We start from the raw sequence: 21815 nt of genomic DNA on the forward strand, positions 1-21815 counted from the left end.
AATTGCACATTATAGTAAGCAGGAAGAGGCTCCAGTTCAAAATACACAGATGTGTTATTTGATCTTTGAAAATTACAGGACTCTTTCTGCTCCATTTCCATTAATAATCTGAGAAATGAAAACACATCCATTCCATTATCTACTTTCTCTCTCCCCGCTAATGTACTACAATCAGAATTAGTGTTTAGATGGTGCCATTTTAAAGGGGTATTATGCTTACGAAAAATATGTTTCTAAAATTGTTTTGGTTTTATTTGAATGGGAGGATATCCAGGAACATCATGTGACATAAGAAATAGGAGCTGAAGTAAGTATTTGGTGTTAATTGTATATTATTCGTATTCAATTGTATGCAGGTTTTCGACATTAACTGGGGATTCACTTGTGCCCCTATAGATAGGAACAGACTGAAACTGTGGTCGTTGGGTGAGGAGGTATGTCTATTTAATGCGTACCTCTGTAAATAAGTGCTTATAAAAGTATGTGAAGATAGGGTCCAACTCTATCCACCATCAGGTGGCTTTCCAGAGTATAATATTTGGCTCCTCGAGCCTGCTCCTCCATTCAACAAATCATGGCTGATCTTCTTCCTCAACTCCATCCTTCTGTATTATCCCCATATCCCTCAATTCCCTTAGTACCCAAAAGTCTAACGACATTTGTTTTCAACATACTCAACAACTGAGCATCTATAGCTCTCTGGGATAAAGAATTCTAAAGATTCATAACACTTTGAGACTTTGCGTGAAAACATTCTCCTCCTTTCTGTGCTAAATAGCTGAAACCACCCCCCACCCTCCCCCCCACTCCTCCATCAATGCCCATCACCCCTCAACCCTTCTCATATCCTGACAATGTGATGGAATCTACACTTCATTTCCTGAGGAAAATGCCTGTAAAGTTCCTCTTAAAAACAAGTGCATTGAAAGTCCAAAAATGCCAGGCAATCTTTACATCCCAATTGCTTACCCTTAATCCTGTTGCATAATACACCAATGTTTAGGTCAGGAACCATAATATACCACACAACATTCTATCATCCCTATTTGTACTTTTTTACACAATCTGATCCCTCTCCTAAACAGATATTTATTAAACTTTTATAAAAGGCGTTGATTGACACCAATAACTACTTTAATTCTAATGAATTGATAAAAGTAACAATTTTAGTGTTTTGTTTTGTTTGAAATGTGTTAACTTTGTACCCAAGTCTTTTAGTCTTGTGCTCAATATCCAATTTAAGTCAACTACTTGTATCTAAGTTACTTTTACCAATCCCTGAAAGCCTGGGTTATGTCTCATCTCAATCTTCTTTCCTCTAATGAAAACAAATCCAGCATGACAGTCTGTCTCTATACCTAGCCTCTTGTTTCGGAATCATGGTTGCTCTTTCATGAACCTTCCCAATACAACAGTTTTAAGCTTTTCATCTTGCTCTCATCGGGACATTCACAAGAATACCAGTATAAGGGGAAAACAACAATTTATACTATATGTGAAGAGAGTGCTGATTGGTCCACTTGTCAACCAATCACAAGTCTCTTCACATACAGTATAAATTGTTGTTCTCCCCTTATATTGGTATCCTTGCGAGTGTCCTGAAGAGTGCAAGATGAAAAGCTTCGACGTGTCCCTTTTTTCAGCAATACAACATTTTTCTTCAGAAGATAAAATTTCAGGTGTGGCATCACCCATGATTTATACAAGGTTAGAATAATTTACCTCAATATGCAGGTAAATGCCATTAAAATGGATCCCTGTGTACTGTCAACAAACCCACAATATGATTGAAAACATTCACTCATTTTTTCTATTTTTGCTAAGAGGCATATTTTTTCATGTACACCGGATATTTACCCACATCAAAATCTATCCAGATAGAAATCCATTTAATTGGCTCATTTGCCTGGGAATAATACCAATTGCTAACATAATCTTCATCAAGTCACATAGCTTAATGCCATCAGCAAATTTTGTAATATGTGATGGCACCGCCAACAATGCAGCAAACCCCCAGCACGGCACTGGGATGTCAAGCTAGATTATGCACTCATGTTACAGAATGGGCCTTGGACCCACAATCTTCTGATGTTGAGACAACACTGCTGTGCGCTGAACATAGCTAGGGTAACTGGCTTGAAAAATGATACATCAGGTAATGCCTACCATGTTCACATTAGGGAGGAATAGACAAGTACCAAATGGGGTAATTTTCCAAGTCTTTGGGGAGTTTGGCCTGCCAGCAGTGAGATTGAAAACCGAGACACATACTACACCATGATGTTCTGATCAGAATCACACAGTTGTTACAGCACAGAAGGAGGCCATTCAGCCCATTGTGTTGCACCGGCTCTCCGAATGAGCAAACGCCTAGCGCCACTCCCCTGCCTTCTCCCTGTAGCCCTGCACATTCTTCCTGTTCAGATAATAATCCAATTCCCTCCTGAATGCCTCGACTGGCCCTGTCTCCATCACACTCTCAGGCAGTGTGTTCCAGATCCTAAACACTCGCTGTGTGCAAAAGGTTCTTCTCATGTCTCCATGGCTTCTTTTTGCCCATGACCTTAAAATATATGTCCTCCCATTCTCCATCCTACTGCCAGTGGGAACAGCTTTTCCCTATCTACTCTCTCCAGACATTTTGAACACTTCCATCCAATCTCCTCTCAAACTTCTCTTCTCCAAGGAAAACAGTCCCAATCTTTCTCCAATCTCTCCACGTAATTGAAATACCTCATCCCCGGAACCATTCTCGTGAATCTTTTCTGCACCCTCTCTAATACCTTCACATCTTTCAATTAATCAATCAAATTAATATTTGGAAATCACCGCAAGTCTTTTAAGTTTCGAATGTGTGTGGTTCGCAGCCAATGATCCTTATTGGGCCTGCAGTCAGAACAATACCCCTTAAAAGGATATTTTAGACCTGTATCCATGTAGAACTGTTCAATTTTCAACTCTAATTTTCCTGCAATATTTTTAGCTGGATAATATTGGTGAAAGATTACCTTCTTGAAAATGATGATTATGAGTCATTAATTAAAATAATGGATTAAGGCTCTAGAGGCAAAAATCACTGTCAACGGTGATTTGCCAAAGAATTAGGACATGATGCAAAAACTAAGCAAGTACAGTGGCATCAATCATGCATCTCTCTTACAGCCCAACAATCAGGATCTGATAAATTGGGAGCTCAAACTTACCTTAAAGGCCAGAATGATACCGATGAAGATAAGAACAATAAACACCAGGCATGTTGGATTCATTGACATGAGATCTTCCTTGTGTGGGATATTAGCAGGCTGCAGAAACACAATGTAGAGAACAACTGATATCCAGAACTGCATGGACATTGAGATGTCCAGAATTTTAATAAAACAGGAACAGGTCATCAGTTCAAAATGGTCTATGTCAATGTTTATGCTCCCCACGAGTCCCTCCCCACCCCCACCTCCATCACCACCAACTTCATCCAACCCTATCAAGACAACTTTGATTTGCTTTTGCCCCTCATGGACTTATCTATTTGCCCCTTGAATGCATTTAATGCTATTTGTTTCAAAAAATTCTCTGTGATAGTGAGTTGCACCTTCTCAACACTATCTGGGTAAAGAATTTTTTACTTTTTTTAATTCATTCATGGGATGTGGGCACCACTGTCAAGGCCAGCATTTGTTGCCCATCCCAAATTGCCCTTGAGAGCAGTCAAGAGTCAACCACCTTATTCAGGGGGCATTTAAGAGTTAACCACATTGCTGTGGGTCTGGAGTCACATGTAGGCCAGACCAGGTAAGGACAGCAATCAATGATAGCTTCATGGTCACTATTACTGAGTAAGTCACAGCAATAATACTCGAAATAAAAGTGGAAATGTTATTGAGACTAGTTTTCAATTCCAAAGTTTATTAATTAATTGAATCCAAATTTTCACCAGCTGCTATGGTAGGATTTAACCACCCCCTTCCCCCCAGAGCATTACCCTGGGCCTCTGGATTACTTGTCCAGTGACCTTACCATTATGTCACAACCTCCACTTCTCTTTTGAATTCCCGATTGGGGTTATTAGTGACTTTCTCAAGTTTACATCACTAAGCTTCAGATACGTCTACAAGTGGGAAAAGTTTTCATTCATTTGAAGGCCTCTGTGCTCATCCTTCTTGTTTCTGGGGTTTTGAGCACCGCAACTCAGGAATTATGTCATAATGGAAAATGTACTACACAGGACCAGGCTTCACATGGACCTCCTCCAGCCTGACTTCAGCAACACCATCTACATTATCCTTCTATTCTTTTCCTCTTTGCCAGGTTCTGTTTTTGTTTAGAAGTATTTTGAAACCTCAGTCTCGAAGGAGGTGCAGTACAGATTGACCAGAATGAAACCGGAGCTTAAAGGGTTAAATTATGGAGACTGGCTGCATAGACTAGATTTGTATTCCCTTAATAGATTTAGGGATAATCTAACTGAAGTGTTTAGAATATTTGATAGGGTAGATAGAGGGAAACTATTTCTTTTCATAGGTGGAGCCCAGAATGAAAGGATATAACATTAAAATCGGAGCTAGACCACTCAGAGCTACCGGGGAGCACTTCCTCACACAAAAGGTAGTAGAAATCTGAAACTCTGTCCCTCAAACAGTTGTTGAGGGTTGAGGCCAATCGAAAATTTCAAGACTGAATGATAGATTTTAATCGGGCAAGTGTGTGAAAGGGTACAGAGCAAGGATGGAAGGTACAACTCAGTCATGGTCTGATTGACTGGAAGATCAAGCTTGTGGGACTGGCTTTCTCTTGTTCCCATGTTCCATAATGGTCATTTTTGGTCTTTCAGTGCCAAACTCTTTTACATAACATTGTGCATTTCGTACCAGTTGTCGCAAGTAGTCTTGAATGGAGTTTGGATAGACGACCACACTGATGGCTACAAGAGTATTGAGGGCAAAATCAAAGATCTGGTAACAGAAGAAGGGGATGATCCAAGCACTGAGTTGCTGGAAAACAATGAGGAAACAAAGAAATGTAAGTTTTGCAAATGACAAGTCCGACACAGTTTGATAAGATTCCACATCACACATTTTTGTTGAAACTGACATCAGAAACTACAATTCTTTTAAATATGCTCCACAGAACGAGAGACCTGTCGCTACACTGTAAGCACCATTGTTGTGTTTTTCTTTATTATTCATTCACTGGATGTGGGATTCGTTGGCTGGGCCAGAATTTATTGCCCATCTCTAGTTGCCCTTGAGAAGGTGGTGGTGAGCTACCTTCTTGAATGGCTGCTGTTCATGTGGTGTAGGTACACCCACAGTGTTGTTAGGATTCCAGGATTTTGACCCAGCGACAGTGAAGGAACAGCAATATATTTCCAAGGCAGGATGGTGAGTGACTTGGAGGGGAACTTCCAGGTGGCGGTTTTCCCATCTATCTGCTGCCCATGTCCTTCTAGATGCTGGTGTTCATGGGTTTGGAATGTGCTGTCTAAGGATCCTTGGTGAATTCCTGCAGTGCATCTTGTAGATGGTGCACACTGCTGCTACTGTGCATCGGTGATGGAGGGAGTGAATTTTTGTGGATGTGGTGCCAATCAAGCAAGCTGCTTTGTCCTGGATGGTGCCAAACGTCTTGAGTGTCGTAGGAGCTGCACTCATCCAGGCAAGTGGGGAGCATTCCATCACACTCCTGACTTGTGCCTTATAGATGGTGGACAGGCTTTGGGGAGTCAGGAGATGAGCTACACGTCACACTATTTCTAGCCTCTGGCTTGGTCTTGTAGCCACAGTATTTATATGGCTAGTCCAGTCCAGTTTCTGGTCAATGGTAACCCCCAGGATGTTGATAGTGAGGGATTCAGTGATGGTAATGCCATGGAACATCAAGGGGCAATGGTTGGATTCTCTCTTGTCGGAGATGGTCATTGCCTGACACTTATGTCGTGCAAATGTTACTTGCCACTTGTCAGCCCAAGCCTGGATATTGTCCAGGTCTTGCTGCATTTGGACATGGACTGCTTCAGTATCTGAGGAGTTGCAAACGGTGCTGAACATTGTACAATCATCAGCGAATATCCCCACTTCTGACCTTATGATGGAAGGAAGGTCATTGATGAAGCAGCTGAAGATGGTTGGGCCTAGGACACTACCCTGAGGAACTCCTGCAGTGATGTCATGGAGCTGAGATGACTGACCTCCAACAACCACAACCATTTTCCTTTGTGCTAGGTATGACTCCAACCAGTGGACAGTCTTCCTCCAATTCCAATTGACTTAAGTTTTGCTGGGTCTCCTTGTTGCCACACAGTCAAATGCTGCCATGAGGTCGAGGGCAGTCACTCTCACCTCACCTTGGGAGTTCAGCTCTTTTGTCCATGTTTGAACCAAGGCTGTAGTGAGGTCAGGAGCTGAGTGGCCCTGGTGGAACCCAAACTGGGCGTCAGTGAGCAGGGTTATTGCTAAGCAAGTGCCACTTCATAGCACTGTTGATGACCCATTCCATTACTTTACTGATGATTGAGAGTAGAGTAATGGGATGGTAATTGGCTGGAACAAAAACAGAATTACCTGGAAAAACTCAGCAGATCTGGCAGCATTGGCGGAGAAGAAAAGAGTTGACGTTTCGAGTCCTCATGACCCTTCAACAGAACTGAGTGAATATTAGGAAATATAAGCTGGTTTAAGGTGTGGGGGGGGAGGTGGGGGGAGAGACGTTGTGGGGGGGGCGGTGTGGTTGTAGGGACAAACAAGCAGTGATAGGAGCAGATAATCAAAAGATGTCACAGACAAAGGAACAAAGGGGTGTTGAAGGTGGTGATATTATCTAAATGAATGTGCTAATTAAGAATGGATGGCAGGGCACTCAAGGTACAGCTCTAGTGGGGGTGGGTTAGAAAGACTAGCAGGGCATAAAAGATTTAAAAATAATGGAAATAGGTGGGAAAAGAAAAATCTACATAAATTATTGGAAAAAACAAAAGGAAGGGGGAAGAAATGGAAAGGGGGTGGGGAGGAAGGAAGGAGTTCAAGATCTAAAGTTGTGGAATTCAATATTCAGTCTGGAAGGCTGTAAAGTGCCTAGTCAGAAGATAAGGTGCTGTTCCTCCAGTTTGCGTTGGGCTTCACTGGCACCTCATCTTCTGACTAGGCACTTTACAGCCTTCCGGACTAAATATTGAATTCAACAACTTTAGATCTTGAACTCCCTCCTCCATCCCCATCCTCTTTCCGTTTCTTCCCCCTTCTTTTTGTTTTTTTCCAATAATTTATTTGGATTTTTCTTTTCCCACCTATTTCCATTATTTTTAAATCTTGTATGCCCTGCTAGACTTTCCACTCCACCCCCACTAGAGCTGTACCTTGAGTGCCCTGCCATCCATTCTTAATTAGCACATTTGTTTAGATAATATCACCACCTTCAACACCTCTTTGTTCCTTTGTCTGTGACATCTTTTGATTATCTGCTCCTATCACTGTTTGCTTGTCCCTACAACCACATCATCCCCTCCCCACTTCTCTCCCCCCACCACCCCCCACCACCCACCCACCTTAAAGCAGCTTATATTTCATCCCTCTCCTAATATTCACTCAGTTCTGTTGAAGGGTCATGAGGACTCGAAATGTCAACTCTTTTCTTCTCCGCCGATGCTGCCAGACCTGCTGAGTTTTTCCAGGTAATTCTGTTTTTGCTTTGGATTTCCAGCATCCGCAGTTTTTTGTTTTTATCTCTGTGGGTAATTGGCTGGGTTGGATTTGACCTACTTTTTGCATACAGGACATACCTGGGCAATTTTCCACATAGCCGAATGGATGCCAGTATTGTTGCTGTATTGGAACAGCTTGGCTAGGGCCCGGCAAGTTCTGGAGCACAAGTCTTCAGTACTACTGCCCGAATATTGTCAGGACCCATAGCCTTTTCAGTATCCAGTGCCTTCAGCCGTTTCTTGATATCACATGGAGTGAATTGAATTGGCTGAAGATTGGCATCAGTGGTGCTGGGGACATCCGGAGGAGGCCGAGATGGATCATCTACTTGGCAATTCTGGCTGAAGATTGTTGTGAATGCTTCAGCTTTATCTTTTGCACTGATGTGCTGGGCTCCTCCATCATTGAGGATCAGGATATTTGTGGAGCCTCCTCCTCCAGTGAGTTGTTTCATTCACGACTGGATGCGGCAGGACTGCAGAGATTAGATATGATCTGTTGGTTGCGGGATCGCTTAGCTCTGTCTATCACTTGCTGCTTGGCATGCAAGTAGTCCTGTGTTAAACAGTAAAATAGGAAAGGTGTCCAAACCATGGCTTACAAGGGAAATTAGAGATAGTATTAGATCCAAGGAAGAGCCATACAAATTGACCAGAAAAGACAACAGACCTGAGGATTGGGAGCACTTTAGAATTCAGCAAAGGAGGACTAAGGGATTGATTAAGAAGGGAAAATAGATTATGAGAGTAAGCTTGCGGGGAACTTAAAAACTGACTGTAAAAGTTTCTATAGGTATGTGAAGAGAATAAGATTGATTAAGACAAATGTAGGTCCCTTACATTCAGAAACAGGGGAATTTATAATGGGGAACAAGGAAGTGGCTGACCAACTAAATACATACTTTGGTTCTGTCTTCACAAGGAGGACACAAATAACATACCAGAAATGTTGGAGAACACAGGGTTTAGTGAGAGGTAAGAACTGAAAGAAATCAGTATTAGTAGGGAAATGGTGTTGGAGAAATTGATGGGATTGAAGGCCGATAAATCCCCAGGGCCTGATAATCTACACCCCAGAGTACTTAAGGAAGTGGCCCTAGAAATAGTGGATGCATTGGTGGTCATCTTCCCAGATTCTGGAACACTTCCTACAGATTGGAGGGGTAGCTAATGTAATCCCACTATTTAAAAAGGGAAGTAGAGAGAAAACAGGGAATCATAGGCCAGTCAGCCTGACGTCGGTAGTGGGGAAAATTCTTGGATCCATTATAAAAGATTTAATAGCTGAGCACATGGAAAACAGTGGCAGAATCGGACAGAGTCCAGCATGGGTTTATGAAAGGGAAATGATGCTTGACAAATCTACTGGAATTTTTTGAGGATGTAACTAGTAGAGTTGATGAGGGGGAACCAATGGATGTGGTTTATTTGGACTTTCAGAAGGCTTTCGACAAAGTCCTACATAAGAGATTAGCGTGTAAAATTAAAGCGCATGGGATTGGGGGTAGGGTATTGAGATGGATAGAAAACTGGTTGGCAGACAGGAAACAAAGAGTCGGAATAAATGGGTCTTTTTCCGAATGGCAGGCAGTGACTAGTGGGATACCACAGGGATTGGTGCTGGGACCCCAGCTATTCACAATATATATTAATGATTTAGATGAGGGAACTAAATGTAATATCTCCAAATTTGCAGATGACACAAGGCTGGGTGGGAGGGTGAGCTGTGAGGAGGGTGCAGAGATGCTTCAGTGTGATTTGGACAAGCTGAGTGAGTGGGCAAATGCATGGCAGATGCAGAATAATGTGGATAAATGTGAGGTTATCCACTTCGGTAGCAAAAACAGGAAGGCAGATTATTATCTGAATGACTATAAATTGAGAGAGGGGAATGTGCAACGAGACCTGGGTGTCCTCGTACACCAGTTGCTGAAGGTAAGCATGCAGGTGCAGCAGGCGGTAAAGAAAGCAAATGGTTTGTTGGCCTTCATAGCCAGAGGATTCGCGTACAGGAGCAGGGATGTCTTGCTGGAATTATACAGGGGCTTGGTGAGACCACACTTGGAATATTGTGTGCAGTTTTTGTCTCCTTATCTGAGGAAGGATGTACTTGCTATAGAGGGAGTGCAGCGAAGGTTTACCAGACTGATTCCTGGGATGGCGGGACTGACATTTAAGGAGAGATTGAGTCGGTTAGGATTATATTCGGTGGAGTTCAGAAGAATGAGGGAGGATCTCACAGAAACCTATAAAATTCTAACAGGACTAGACAGGGTAGATGCAGGAAGGATGTTCCTGATGGTTGGAGAGCCCAGAACCAGGTTTCACAGTCTGAGGATACAGGGTAGACCATTTAGGACTGAGATGAGGAGAAATTTCTTCACCCAGAGAGTGGTGAGCCTGTGAAATTCATTACCACAGAAAGTAGTTGAGGCCAAAACATTGTATGTTTTCATGAAGATGTTAGATATAGCTCTTGGGGTGAAAGGGGTCAAAGGATATGGGGAGAAAGTGGGAGCAGCTCTTGAGTTGGATGATCAGCCATGATCATAATGAATGGCAGAGCAGGCTCAAAGGGCCTAGTCCTGCTTTCTATGTTATAGCTTTAGGGTAATGGTGGAGTGGGGGATATGCTAGGCCATGAAGTTACAGATTGTGTTTGAATGCAATCACTGCCTATCTGATTGATATCTTTAATATTGCTGCTGAGGTATGTCACTTTATATAGTGTCAGAGTGTTTTTGTTCATGGGTATTGCTGGCTAGGCCAGCATTTATTGCCCTTGCTCAGAGGGCATTTAAGAGTCAACCACATTGCTGTGGGTCTAGAGTCACATATAGGCCAGACAATTTTCTTCATTAGTGAACCAGATGGGTTGTTACAACAATTGATATGGTTTCATGGTCATCATCAGACTGTTAACTCCAAATCTTTATTTAATTCAAATTTCACTACCTACTATGGTTAGGTTTGAATCCAGGACCTCCAGATCGTTACCCTAAGTCTCTAGAACACTAGTGCAGTGACAAAACCACTACACCACCACCTCCCTGTGCCTACACCATGTGGACTGAACCACATGTAATTTACTAGGACAGTGAGCTGGTAACACTGCAGTGAAGGGCAACAGGGTGTCTGGGACCTTGGTGAATGATCGGACCAACAGTCTATCTCCTTAACCAATGAAATTCAACAGTTGAGTAAAAAAAAACGAAGAATGATGGAGAAGGAAATCAGGTGGATTGGAATAAAATCAGGTAGAGAAAGAGATATAAAGAGAGGGAAAGAAAGATTGGATTGAAGGAGAGAGAGAGAGAGAGAGACAGAGACAGAGAGAAAAGTACAAAAAGGAAAAGGGAGAACTTTAAAATGTAAAATTTGACATTTGTAAAATCCCGAAAAATGGAAACTGAATAGTATAAATTGTTCTCTTTCTGGGACAGAGAGATTGATTGGCATTGCATGAACGGATTTCATGTCAGTAAAATGGCACTTAAGCCACTCATGCTGATCCCTAACTTTCTACAACAGGTTTAATTTGCAAATCCAGCATGTGGTCCAGCAAAGAGAATGTGCCAATAAGAACAAATTTTCAGCAGATCCATGAACTTTAACCAGAAAAGGCAGTCAGGCAGTCAATAGTTAAATTTAAAGCAGTAAAAAGCATGCAGGAAATGCTCAGCAGATCAGGTAACATCTGTGGAGAGAGAAACAGATTCAATATTTTAAGTTGGTAACCTTTCATTGGCACTGGGAATAATTAGCAATATAATAGGCTTTGAGCAAAGGGTGGGTGGAACAAGGACAAAAAGAAGGTCTATGATAGAGTGGAAGACACAGTTCTAATGAAACCTTAAATGTTAACTCCATTTCTCTCTCCACAGATACTGCCTGACCTGCTGAGTATTTCCAGCATTTCCTATTTTTATTTATGAAACTGGGGTTGTTGGGTCAGGAGTTGCATGTTTGTAATGTGTATCTCTGTAAATAAATGCTTATAAAAGTGTAAAAGTGAAGATTGGCTCCAGTTCTATCATCTGGTGGTTTTCTGGAATATAACAGTGGTAAAGAGTGGTGCTGCATTTTCTGTTTTTATTTCTGATTTCCAGCAACCAGAGCACTTTGCCTTTTTTATGATTTTAATAATGCATGATGCCTAAGAAAACAAGGATAGAAATTGTCAGTCAATCAGCATTGAGAGTAGGCAAACATTCTGATATAATGTTACACTTGGAGAATTAAATCTACCTTTCACTTTCAGGAGTGGCAGAGTGTTCATTCTTTTCTAAATGGTTTATTGTGTTTCCCTCCTATTGACAGAAAGGCCACCACAGAATATGCATAAAGCACATTCCAAATTAATTCACAAATTCAGATTGAAGCATTTTCAGTCACAATACAAAAAGTTAGAAAATCAAAATGCACATAAAGTGATTGAGGGTATAGCTTTTCATGCTGCCTATTAGAGGTCACGTGACTGCTCTTGACGAATGAGCCCTAAGCGCGGGTAATCCGAGGGGCAGAGCTTTCTAGTTACGGACCTTGTTCAAACATTAGCTTCTAAAAGAGCTCTGCAGTTAAGTTATCTGTTTCAAGTAGAAACCTCTCCGGTACATCTAGTCGTTACATTTAGCGACGAGGGTAAAATAGCTCCGATGCCTCACCTCGCCTTGTGAATGCGTTCATCAGTTCTTAAGAAAAAAAAGTAAACTCACCAGTCATGTCACTCTTTGGCAGAATTGACCCTTATGACTCGTCTGTGGAATACTGGAGCCAGTGCGTAGAGCGCCTTGGTTTTTATTTCGTGGTGATTGAAGTAACCACGGAGGAGAAGCAGAAAGCAATTCTTTTAAGTGTCTGTGATAGCAAGATATGTAACCTCAGCCACAGTCTGATGGCCCCAAACATGCCCAATTCTAAATATTTTAAACAATTGATCGACCTGGTGAAGATGCATTTTCAGCTGAAGCCATTGGTAATACTGCAAAGGGCCCCGGGGGAGTCCATCACAACTTATATAGCGAAGTTGAAGCAGTTGATTGAGCACAATGACTTCGGAGACACAGACAATGATATGCTGCGAGACTGGTTAGTTTGTGGTGTTCACGACAATGCCAATCAGTGCCGTTTACCTGCAGAAGTCAACATTGACTTGAAGCGCAAACAGCGCTTGCCATGCGAAGTGCTGTGAGAGACTCGCAGGATTTACAGAGTGTGCAAAAGGCGTCGTTCTTCAGTTGGGGCGGGAACCTAACACCGGGCGTGGTGCAAAAACCAGAGAGACAGCAGCAAAGTGAGAGACAGTCTCTGCTGCTTGAGAGAGGGAAGGGCCTAGTGGAAGCATTTCAGCAGCGACTCTGAAGTTAATCTGTTAGAGATGTGAAGGTAGCCCCATACCGGGCACCTGCAGATTCAAGGAGGCAGAGTGCCACGACTGATGTGCTCATATTCACAAGTAAAGGGCATGTAATAAAGCAATGCAGGGTGAAATCGAGAGAGCCCATAAGACAGCAGACCAAAATGAATGAAGTGAACCTGAAGCTGCCGATACTAATATCTATTCCCTATACAATGGCAAAGCAGTAAAAACTGAAGTAATAACCATCACCATTCAAGTGAATGGGAAGCCACTAGTAATGGAGATAGATATGGGAGCCTCAACCACAGTGGGTGGGAGGCCACACACCTAAATACCTGAACGAAGGTACCAGCCACTGAATCTGGAGCAAACCACGGCTCAATTGAAGACATACACTGGAGAGTTAATACAGGTAAAGGGCATCGCCACGGTACCTGTGTCCTATAGGCAACAGACAGCCCAGCTTCCACTGATCATAGTAACAGGTGAAGGACCTAGACTTCTGGGTCGAGACTGGTTACAAAAAAAATTAAGCTCAACTGGTCTGAAATATTTCGAATGAGAACAGGGGGAGTTCCTGAGCTGTTAAGGAAATACGACAGTGTATTTCATGACGAGTTGGGAAAGTAAAAAGGCTTGCAAGCAAAAATATGTGTTGATACAAGGCAACACCCCAGTCCTTTAAGGCCAGACCTGTGCCTTATGGCCTAAAGGGGATGGCGATGCAGAATTGTGTCGCTTAGAGAAGCTGGGCATCATCCAGCCAGTCCAGTTTTCAGAATTGGCATCGCCCACAGTCCCTGTGATGAAACCTGATCAAACTATTCACATTTGTGAAGACCACAAATTAACCATTAACAAGGCAACCAAACTGGATAATTATCCTATCCCAAGGATAGACAACTTGTACACAAAGCCAGCTGGAGGCAAATCTTATACCAAACTGGACATGAGCCATGCATACCAACAGCTAGGGCTGGATAACATTTCTGGAGGGTATGTAACCGTCAACATGCACAAGGGCTGTACTAATATACACGCCCACCCTTAGGAGTATCCTCTGCATGTGCAATCTTCCAAAGGGCCATGGGAAGTCTTTTACAAGGTTTTCCTGAGAAGTACTATACCTAGATGATATTCTAATCACAGGGTTAATGGAAGCCTAACATTTAGCCAACCTGGAAGAGGTTTTAAGAGGATTTTTGGAAGCCATTGTAAGATTAGAGAAAGAGAAATGTACATTCCAAGCGCTGGAGGTCACTTACCTGGCTCACCGGGTGGATGCCATGGGGTTGCATCCAGTAGAGGAGAAAGACAAGGCAATCGAAGAGATGCCCTCTCCTTCCAGTGTCATTGAACTCAAGTCTTTTTTGGGCATGATTAATTATTCTAGCCACTTCTTACCAAACTTGTCAACAGTGTTAGCACCATTACACCTGTTATTGAAAAAGAATCATCATTGGTCATGGAATTCGCAACAAGAAGAAGCCATTGTGTAGGTCAAAAAGCTATTACATTCGCCATGTCCACTGGTACATTATAACCCATCAAAAGAATTAATATTAACCTGTGGTGCATCTCCTTATGGTGTGGGAGCTGTGTTGTCACACAGGATGGAAGATGGTTTCGAAAGGCCAAAAGGCTGAGCCTCCAGAACCCTCTCTGCAGCCAAGAAGGGTTATTCAGAACTTGAAGAGGGAGGTTTATCAATAATATTTGGAGTGAAGAAATTCCATCAGTATCTGTATGGTCGACATTTCACCATAGTGTCGGACCATGACTAATGGGTTTATTCAGTGAGGATAAAGCCAATCTGCCAACAGCCTCAGCAAGAATTCAATATTGGGCACCATCCTGGTGTGCATATTTCAAATGCAGAAACACTCAGTCATCTGCCATTACCAGATAGCATTGTACTTACTCCAGTGCCACCAGAAGTTGTGCTTATGTTGAATTTCGTGGACTCATTGCTGGTCTGTGCAAAGCAAATAAGAAATTAGACAAACAGGGGTCCAACTTTGTCAAAAGTCTGAGACCAGGTATTGCAAGAATGGTCAAATTCACCAGTGTCTGTAGAGATAAGACCATTCCATGCCCGAAAAACAGAGTTAAGTTGTCAAGATGGAAATCTTGTTGTGGGGACCAAGACTCATCGTCCCTTTGCAAGGAAGAGAACCACTCTTGATGGAGCTTTGCAGTGCATATCCAGGCATAATGAAGATGGAAATGCTTGCTTGAAGCTATGTCTGGTGGCAAGACATAGGCAGTGACATTGAAAGCGTGGTCAAGCACTGACTCCGGTGTCAGCAACAACAGAAGTTGCTCATTTCAGCTCCAGTGTATCTGTGGGAGTGGCCTGGCCGACCTCTGGGTCAGACTACATCTTGATTATGTAGGTCCATTTTTAGGTATCATGTTTTTATTGATCATGGATGCACATTCTAAGTGGATGGATGTATATGAAGTTAGGTCACCGACATCGAATGCAACTATTGAAAAGCTGCACCAGTATTTTAGTGCACATGGGCCGACCAGAAGTCTATGTTTCGGATAACGGTGCTGTCTTCACCAGAGCAGAATTTCAGAGATTCATGGGTTTAAATGGAGTTAAACATATTAAAACAGCACCATATCATCCCTTATCCAATGGGTTAGCAGAAAGAGCAGTGCAGACTTTCAAATCCGGAATCAAGAAGTTATCTGAGGGTACACTAAAAACTCGACTTTCACATTTTCTTCTCAATTATTGTACGACCCCTCATGCGGCTATGAGTTCAACGCCGTCTGAATTACTGATGAAGCGCCGTCTACGTACAAGGTTAAGTCTGGTGTTTCCAAACTTAGACGGGAATGTAGAGAAGAATCAGAATAATCAAAAATTGAATCACGATATTCATAGCAAAGCTCAAAGATTTACTGTGTGAGATACAGTTTTCGTGTGGAATTTTGGAAATGGACCTAGTTGGGTTCCTGGTATAATTGTCTCAGAAACTGGACCCTTGGAAGTAGAAAACCAAATTGTTTGAAAACATCAAAGAAGTAGAGAGACATTCCAACAACCAGCTATTCCCGCTGTGATTGATGTCGAACCATTAATCCCTGAGGTGACAGATCAGCTTGAAATAGACATACCCGATGTCTCTGTAGAATTGACTAACCCTGAACTGCAAGTTTCTAATGATGTACCTGATGCTGCAGTTCCTGATCATGTCGATCCAGTGGGAGAACCTCAAGAGGTAGAGATGTGCCACTCTAACCGATTAAGAAAACTACCTCAGAGATTTAACCATTAATCACCTGACCTGTATATCCTGTATATATGCATATGTTGTGAAGTAAAATGTTCTTTGTAAATAGGAAATGTAAAAAGAACTAAATGGGGAGGAAATGTAGTGATTGAAGGTATAGCTTTTCCTGCTGCCTATTAGGGGTCACGTGATTGTTCTTGACTAATGAGCCCTAAGCGCAGGTAATCTGAGGGGTGGAGCCTTCTAGTCTTGGACCTGGTTCAAGCATGTAGCTTCTAAAAGAGCTCTGTAGTAAAGTTATCTGTTTCAAGTAGAAAACTGTCCAGTACGTCAAGTCATTACAACACAAAACTGGAGACCATGAAACTTAGGCAAGGTAACTATCTAATTAACACTGGCATAACTATAATCAGCCACACCAACGCTACTCAATAAAGCTGTGAGAGAAAACATAATGGTCCAGATTTTGTGGTAGTGAAACTGTCAGTGATTGCTTTCATTATTATTCTGAAGCTGACAACAGTTTCTGGAGTCTGCATATACACAGTTAAACATGGAGATCCAGAAGTTGCTTTCAGTTGTTCAGTACTTCTCCAGAGTGTGTGCTGTTGAAGACCCCCAAACTGCCATCCATTAGAAATCACTGAACTCAGGAGATCATTCCCATTCAGTTTCTCCTCATTGAATGAGGTGTAATTGGCTTTTTAACAGTGTACTAAATTCACAATTACTGCTGTAAAACCTCTCTGGCCTGAAAAGTTAATTTTATATTTGTGGAATGTCAAATTTCTCCATTACAATAAAACATATCTACCTACTTTTTTAAATTATATTCTTTTTAAAGGTGTATAATATTTTAGCTTTTACCTTAATCTTATGTGCATGTCATAACCTTTATTTCACTCTCTGTAAAATGATATTACAAACAAAGGGTACCCAGTGCATTTTATTTTTTGGTTTGCTGTCTGTGAGAATACTTCAATGTGATTGGCTGCTTACTGTGTTTGATGACATCACTGTCACTGGATGCCTGGGAAAGACTTGCCACCAGATTTAAACCGATGCCGGGAAAGGGAAATCCCCACCACAGAGATTGCCAGACCTTTGCGGGCATCTTTCTTTGATGTCAGTGGCGAGAATAGTTTATTGTTTCTGACTGCAAAAGCTGCGTCAGTGTTCCAGCGGACTTTTCTCTTTGACCCCTGACTTGTCTGGCACGTTGTGGAAGATGTCAATCTTAATATTTGCTTAACATTCCTTTCTGGAAAGCACAAAGTAACTTTTAATTTCAAAATGTATAGGCTTGCAAAAACAGCAATTTCTTGCTCTAAATAGAATTCCTTATCAAATGCATCATTAAAATTAGTTATAATACCCTCATCAAAATAAAACCCAGCAAATGTTAACTGCCAAGTGTTAGATCACCATTCTTGTCATCAGTTCACAGTACCTTATACGCGCCATAAGTGGCCATTCCGCAGATCGTTATCATAAGGAGGGAAATGGCAGTAGCAATACATATATCTGGAATAGAAAAATGGGAGGTACACACTATGAACAACACATTATTTCTAGGTGCTATGTAAAAGCAAAGTACAGTATGAGAAGAAACAAACCTTAGAACTGGTGCAAGAGTTTAATTTTCCCATTAACATTTTCTGTATTAAGTTGGTTGATTGCTTTTCTCCCCTTTTATGATTTGATCTTGCATGAACAGAAAGTTTAAGTCATTAACTCACTGTTCAATAAATGGATAGGTAACAGATCAGATCCTCACTCGCCAGCCAGGCACTGGAATCGACCTGAACTTGACACTCTGCTTTCAGACTCAGTGGTGCAAGTAGGGAACCAACCTATTCACAGTGACGCTTATCTGGCTAAGGTAGTAACAAATCTTGCTGAGGAATAGTCCAAAGCTGTATCTTCTTTTCTGTATTCTTTCACGGAATGTGAGCGTCACTGGCAAGGCCAGCATTTGTTGCCCATCTTTAATTGCCCTTGAACTGAGTGGCTTGTCCATCCATCTCATGGAGCAGTTAAGAGTCAATCACATTGTTGTGGGTCTGGAGGCCAAGCCAGGTAAAGATGGCAGATTTCCTTTCCTAAAGGACATTAGTGAACCAGATGGGTTTTTGTGACAATGGATGATTGTCACCGTTACTGAGACTATTCCAGGTTCCAGATTTATTGTTTGAATTTAATTTCCACCAGCTGCCATGGTGCGATTTGAACCCACATCCCAAGAGCATTTCTGATGAAGAGTCATACGGACTGGAAACGTTAACTGTGCTCCTCTCCGCAGATGCTGTCAGACCTGCTGAGTTTTTCCAGCTACTTTTGTTTTTGTTTCAGATTTCCAGCATCCGCAGTATTTTGCTTTTATCCCCAGAACATTAGCCTTGGTCTCTAGTTACTAGCCCAGTGACATTACCGCTATGTCACCATTTCCCCCATCATCTCAGAAGTACAATGAACAACCCCTAATGACTCTTATACTTCGCATCTTAATGGTGCAAAGACCCTGATCTAATTATTGTACGTTATTCTACTCTGTTCTTTCCACCATTTTTGTATTTGATATTTTGCTTAGAACGATTGATTGCAAAGCTTGCCTCAATTTGGCTCTTGGCCGCGATGCAAGTTGAGTTTGAAGTAAATAAACCTTTTAAATAAAAAGAAATAAATAATAGACCTCATTCATTGAACGGGAATGGGAAATAATTATTGAATAAGTAAGCAGACAATTGGGTTGACAAGGGAGGGTGAGAAAATCCTCAAAAGCAACAGGAACAATAACAACTTACCAGAACACAAGAATGAAAAGCAGCAGTAGGCCATTCGGCCCCTCGAACACCAGATTAATAAGAACATGGCTGACCTGATTGTGGCCTCAACTCCACTTTCCTGTCTGCCGCCCCATAACCCTGAACTCCCTCGCTGATCACAAACCTGCGACCCCCTGGTTCGAGACTGAGGGGTAACATCCACCCTGTCAAGTGCCCTCAGGATCTTATGGGGCAGAATTTTGGGCTCGACATACGGGCACACGCCCAACCTGCTCCAGCGTGAAATAACGCCCGAAATTTCGGTCGGCGCTAAGCTCGGAAACGTGCCCACTCACAATTAAAAGGGAAATTAAGCCCATTGGTGATGCAGTTGATGGAGAGTTTCCGTTGCATGTCCAATATTACAGTGAGCAGGCGGGTGAATTGGCCAGGCGGCCTGCACATTTTTCAGGAAACCTCATCCACGGGCGGGATGAGGTTTCTGTTATTAAATTTAAAAAAAAATAAAAACGTATGGACAGAATTTTCACCTTGTGTATGTTCAGGTGACTGATTCAGGTGCGTGGGCATTTTTTCCGGATTTTAAAATCTTTTAAATTCGTTTAAATTCTGCAGCTCTCTGCCTTCAGGGAGCTTTCTGCGCTCCCCCCCACCAGCGCCCATGCCTGCCCTCCTCTCACCACCCACCCCCCACCCGCTACCCACCCCCCCCCCAAACCCCACCCTGGCAGCGCTGAGCCTTTCAGCGCACGATTCACGCGCCAGCCAGAGTGAAACCGGGGTTGGGGGCCAATCGCGGTCGGAGGTCTGTTCCCTGGCTGCTCCCAGGCTCGCTGATCGCGGGTGCCCACTGAACTAAAAACCCTGCCCTATGTGTCAATGAGATCACCTCCCATTCTTCTAAACTCCAATGGGTATGGGCCCAGCCTGCTCAACCTTTCCTCCTAAGACAACCCTTCATCTCAGGAACCAGTCGAGTGAACCTTCTTGGAACATCTTCTAATGCAGTTATACCCTTTCTTAAGTAGGAGACTAAAAGTGAACATCATCCTCCAGATGTGGTCTCACCATCACCCTGTACAGCAGTGGCAGAGCTTCCTACTTTTATATTCCATTCCCTTTACAATAAGTAACAACATTCCATTTGCCTTCCTAACCACTTGCTGCATCTGCAGACCAGCTTTTTGTGATTCATGTACCGGAACACAGAGATCGCTCTGTACCTTAAGAGTTCTGCAGTCTCTCATAATATGCTGCTTTCCTATTCTTCCTGCCAAAGTGCACCAGTTCACATTTAACCACATTATGCTCCATCTGCCAAATTCTTACCCGCTCGCTTAACCTATTTAAATCCCTCTGTAAAGTCTTTATGTCCTCTTGACAACTTATTTTCCTACCTAATCTTTGTGTCATCAGCAAATTTAGCAACCATACAATTAGTCCCTTCATCCAAGTCATTGATATAGATTGTAAATAGTTGAAGACCCAGCACTGATCCCTGTGGCACTCTACTAGTAACAATTTGCAAAGCCAAAAATGACCCATTTTTCCTTAGCCTCTGCTTCCTGTTAGCTAACCAATTCTCTATCCATGCTAATATGTTACCCTCTACACCATGTGCTCTTATTTTGTGAAGTAACCTCTGGTGCCGCACCTTATCAAATGCCTTTTGGAAACCCAAGTACACCACATCTACAGGTTCCCCTTTATCCATGTTGTTTGTTACTTCCTCAAAAAATTCTAAACACGATTTCCCTCTCACAAAACCATGTTGACTCTGCCTGATTGTATTATGATTTTCTAAATGTCCTGCTGTTACCTCTTTCATAATGGATTCTAGCATTCTCCCTATGACAGACATTAGGCTAACTGGTCTGTAGCCTCCTTCTTTCTTGAATAGAGCTTTGACACTAGTGATTTTCCAACCTGCTGGAACTTTTCCGGAATATAGGGAATTTTGGAAGATCGCAAACAATGCAACTGGCATTTACATAGAGCCTTCAACAGAATAAACTGTCTGAAATCTTTCCACAGGAGCGATTTTCAAACAAAATTTGACACTGAACCACATATGACATTTAGGACAGGTGATTGGTGAAAGGTAGGTTTTAAGGAGCATCTTAAAGAAGAAGAGAGAGAGGTAGAGAGGCTTAGGGAGCGAATTATAGAGTTTAGGGCTCAGGCAGCTGAAAGTAAGGCCATCAGTGGTGGAGTACTGAAAATTAGGGATGAGCAAGGGTTGGGAATGGGGTGGTGGCGTTGGAGCAGAGATCGGAAGATTGTAGGGTTAGAAAGGGTTAGAGAGAAAGGGAGTTGGACATGGAGGAATCTGAACACCAGGGATCTATCCTGGTGAATAATAGCCAACTGAGCTTTGGCTGCCATTTGAGAGCTTACTGCACAGTTGAGGCCTCAAGCTAAGGATTACAGTGGAAAATTATGTTAATGGAAGAGGAAGAGAAACCATTGTGTCATTGTAAGTTTTTGTATTACAAAAGGGATGCTTGTAACATCAGATATGAATAATAAACTTGATCTGACAACCTTTGTATTTATACAAAAGGACTTTCTGTAATCCCTTTTACATCTGAACTAAAGCAAACTGAACCCTTTTGCCAAGACTTGTTATGCTTGAATTATTTCTTCTATTTCAGTTTTTAAATATTTTATGTAAATAGATCTACTGAATCTACTCTTCATCTTAATTTTGACTACAGGTACATATATGT

The 21815-nt window shown here is 42.2% G+C and overlaps 1 protein-coding gene across 1 annotated transcript in view; it reads right to left on the reverse strand.

The window, feature by feature from the left end:
* Window positions 1–21815, reverse strand: part of laptm4b (lysosomal protein transmembrane 4 beta) — a 198824-nt gene that overhangs the window by 141001 nt on the left and 36008 nt on the right. The window contains exons 3-5 of the mRNA XM_041190156.1: window positions 17751–17824; window positions 4866–4988; window positions 3204–3302 (exon numbers count right to left, since the gene is read on the reverse strand). Of these exons, the coding sequence (XP_041046090.1) occupies window positions 3204–3302; window positions 4866–4988; window positions 17751–17824 (296 nt within the window). The remainder of the gene's footprint in view (window positions 1–3203; window positions 3303–4865; window positions 4989–17750; window positions 17825–21815) is intronic.

Source organism: Carcharodon carcharias, chromosome 6 (assembly GCF_017639515.1).
Source record: "Carcharodon carcharias isolate sCarCar2 chromosome 6, sCarCar2.pri, whole genome shotgun sequence".
Taxonomy (NCBI): Eukaryota; Metazoa; Chordata; class Chondrichthyes; order Lamniformes; family Lamnidae; genus Carcharodon; species Carcharodon carcharias.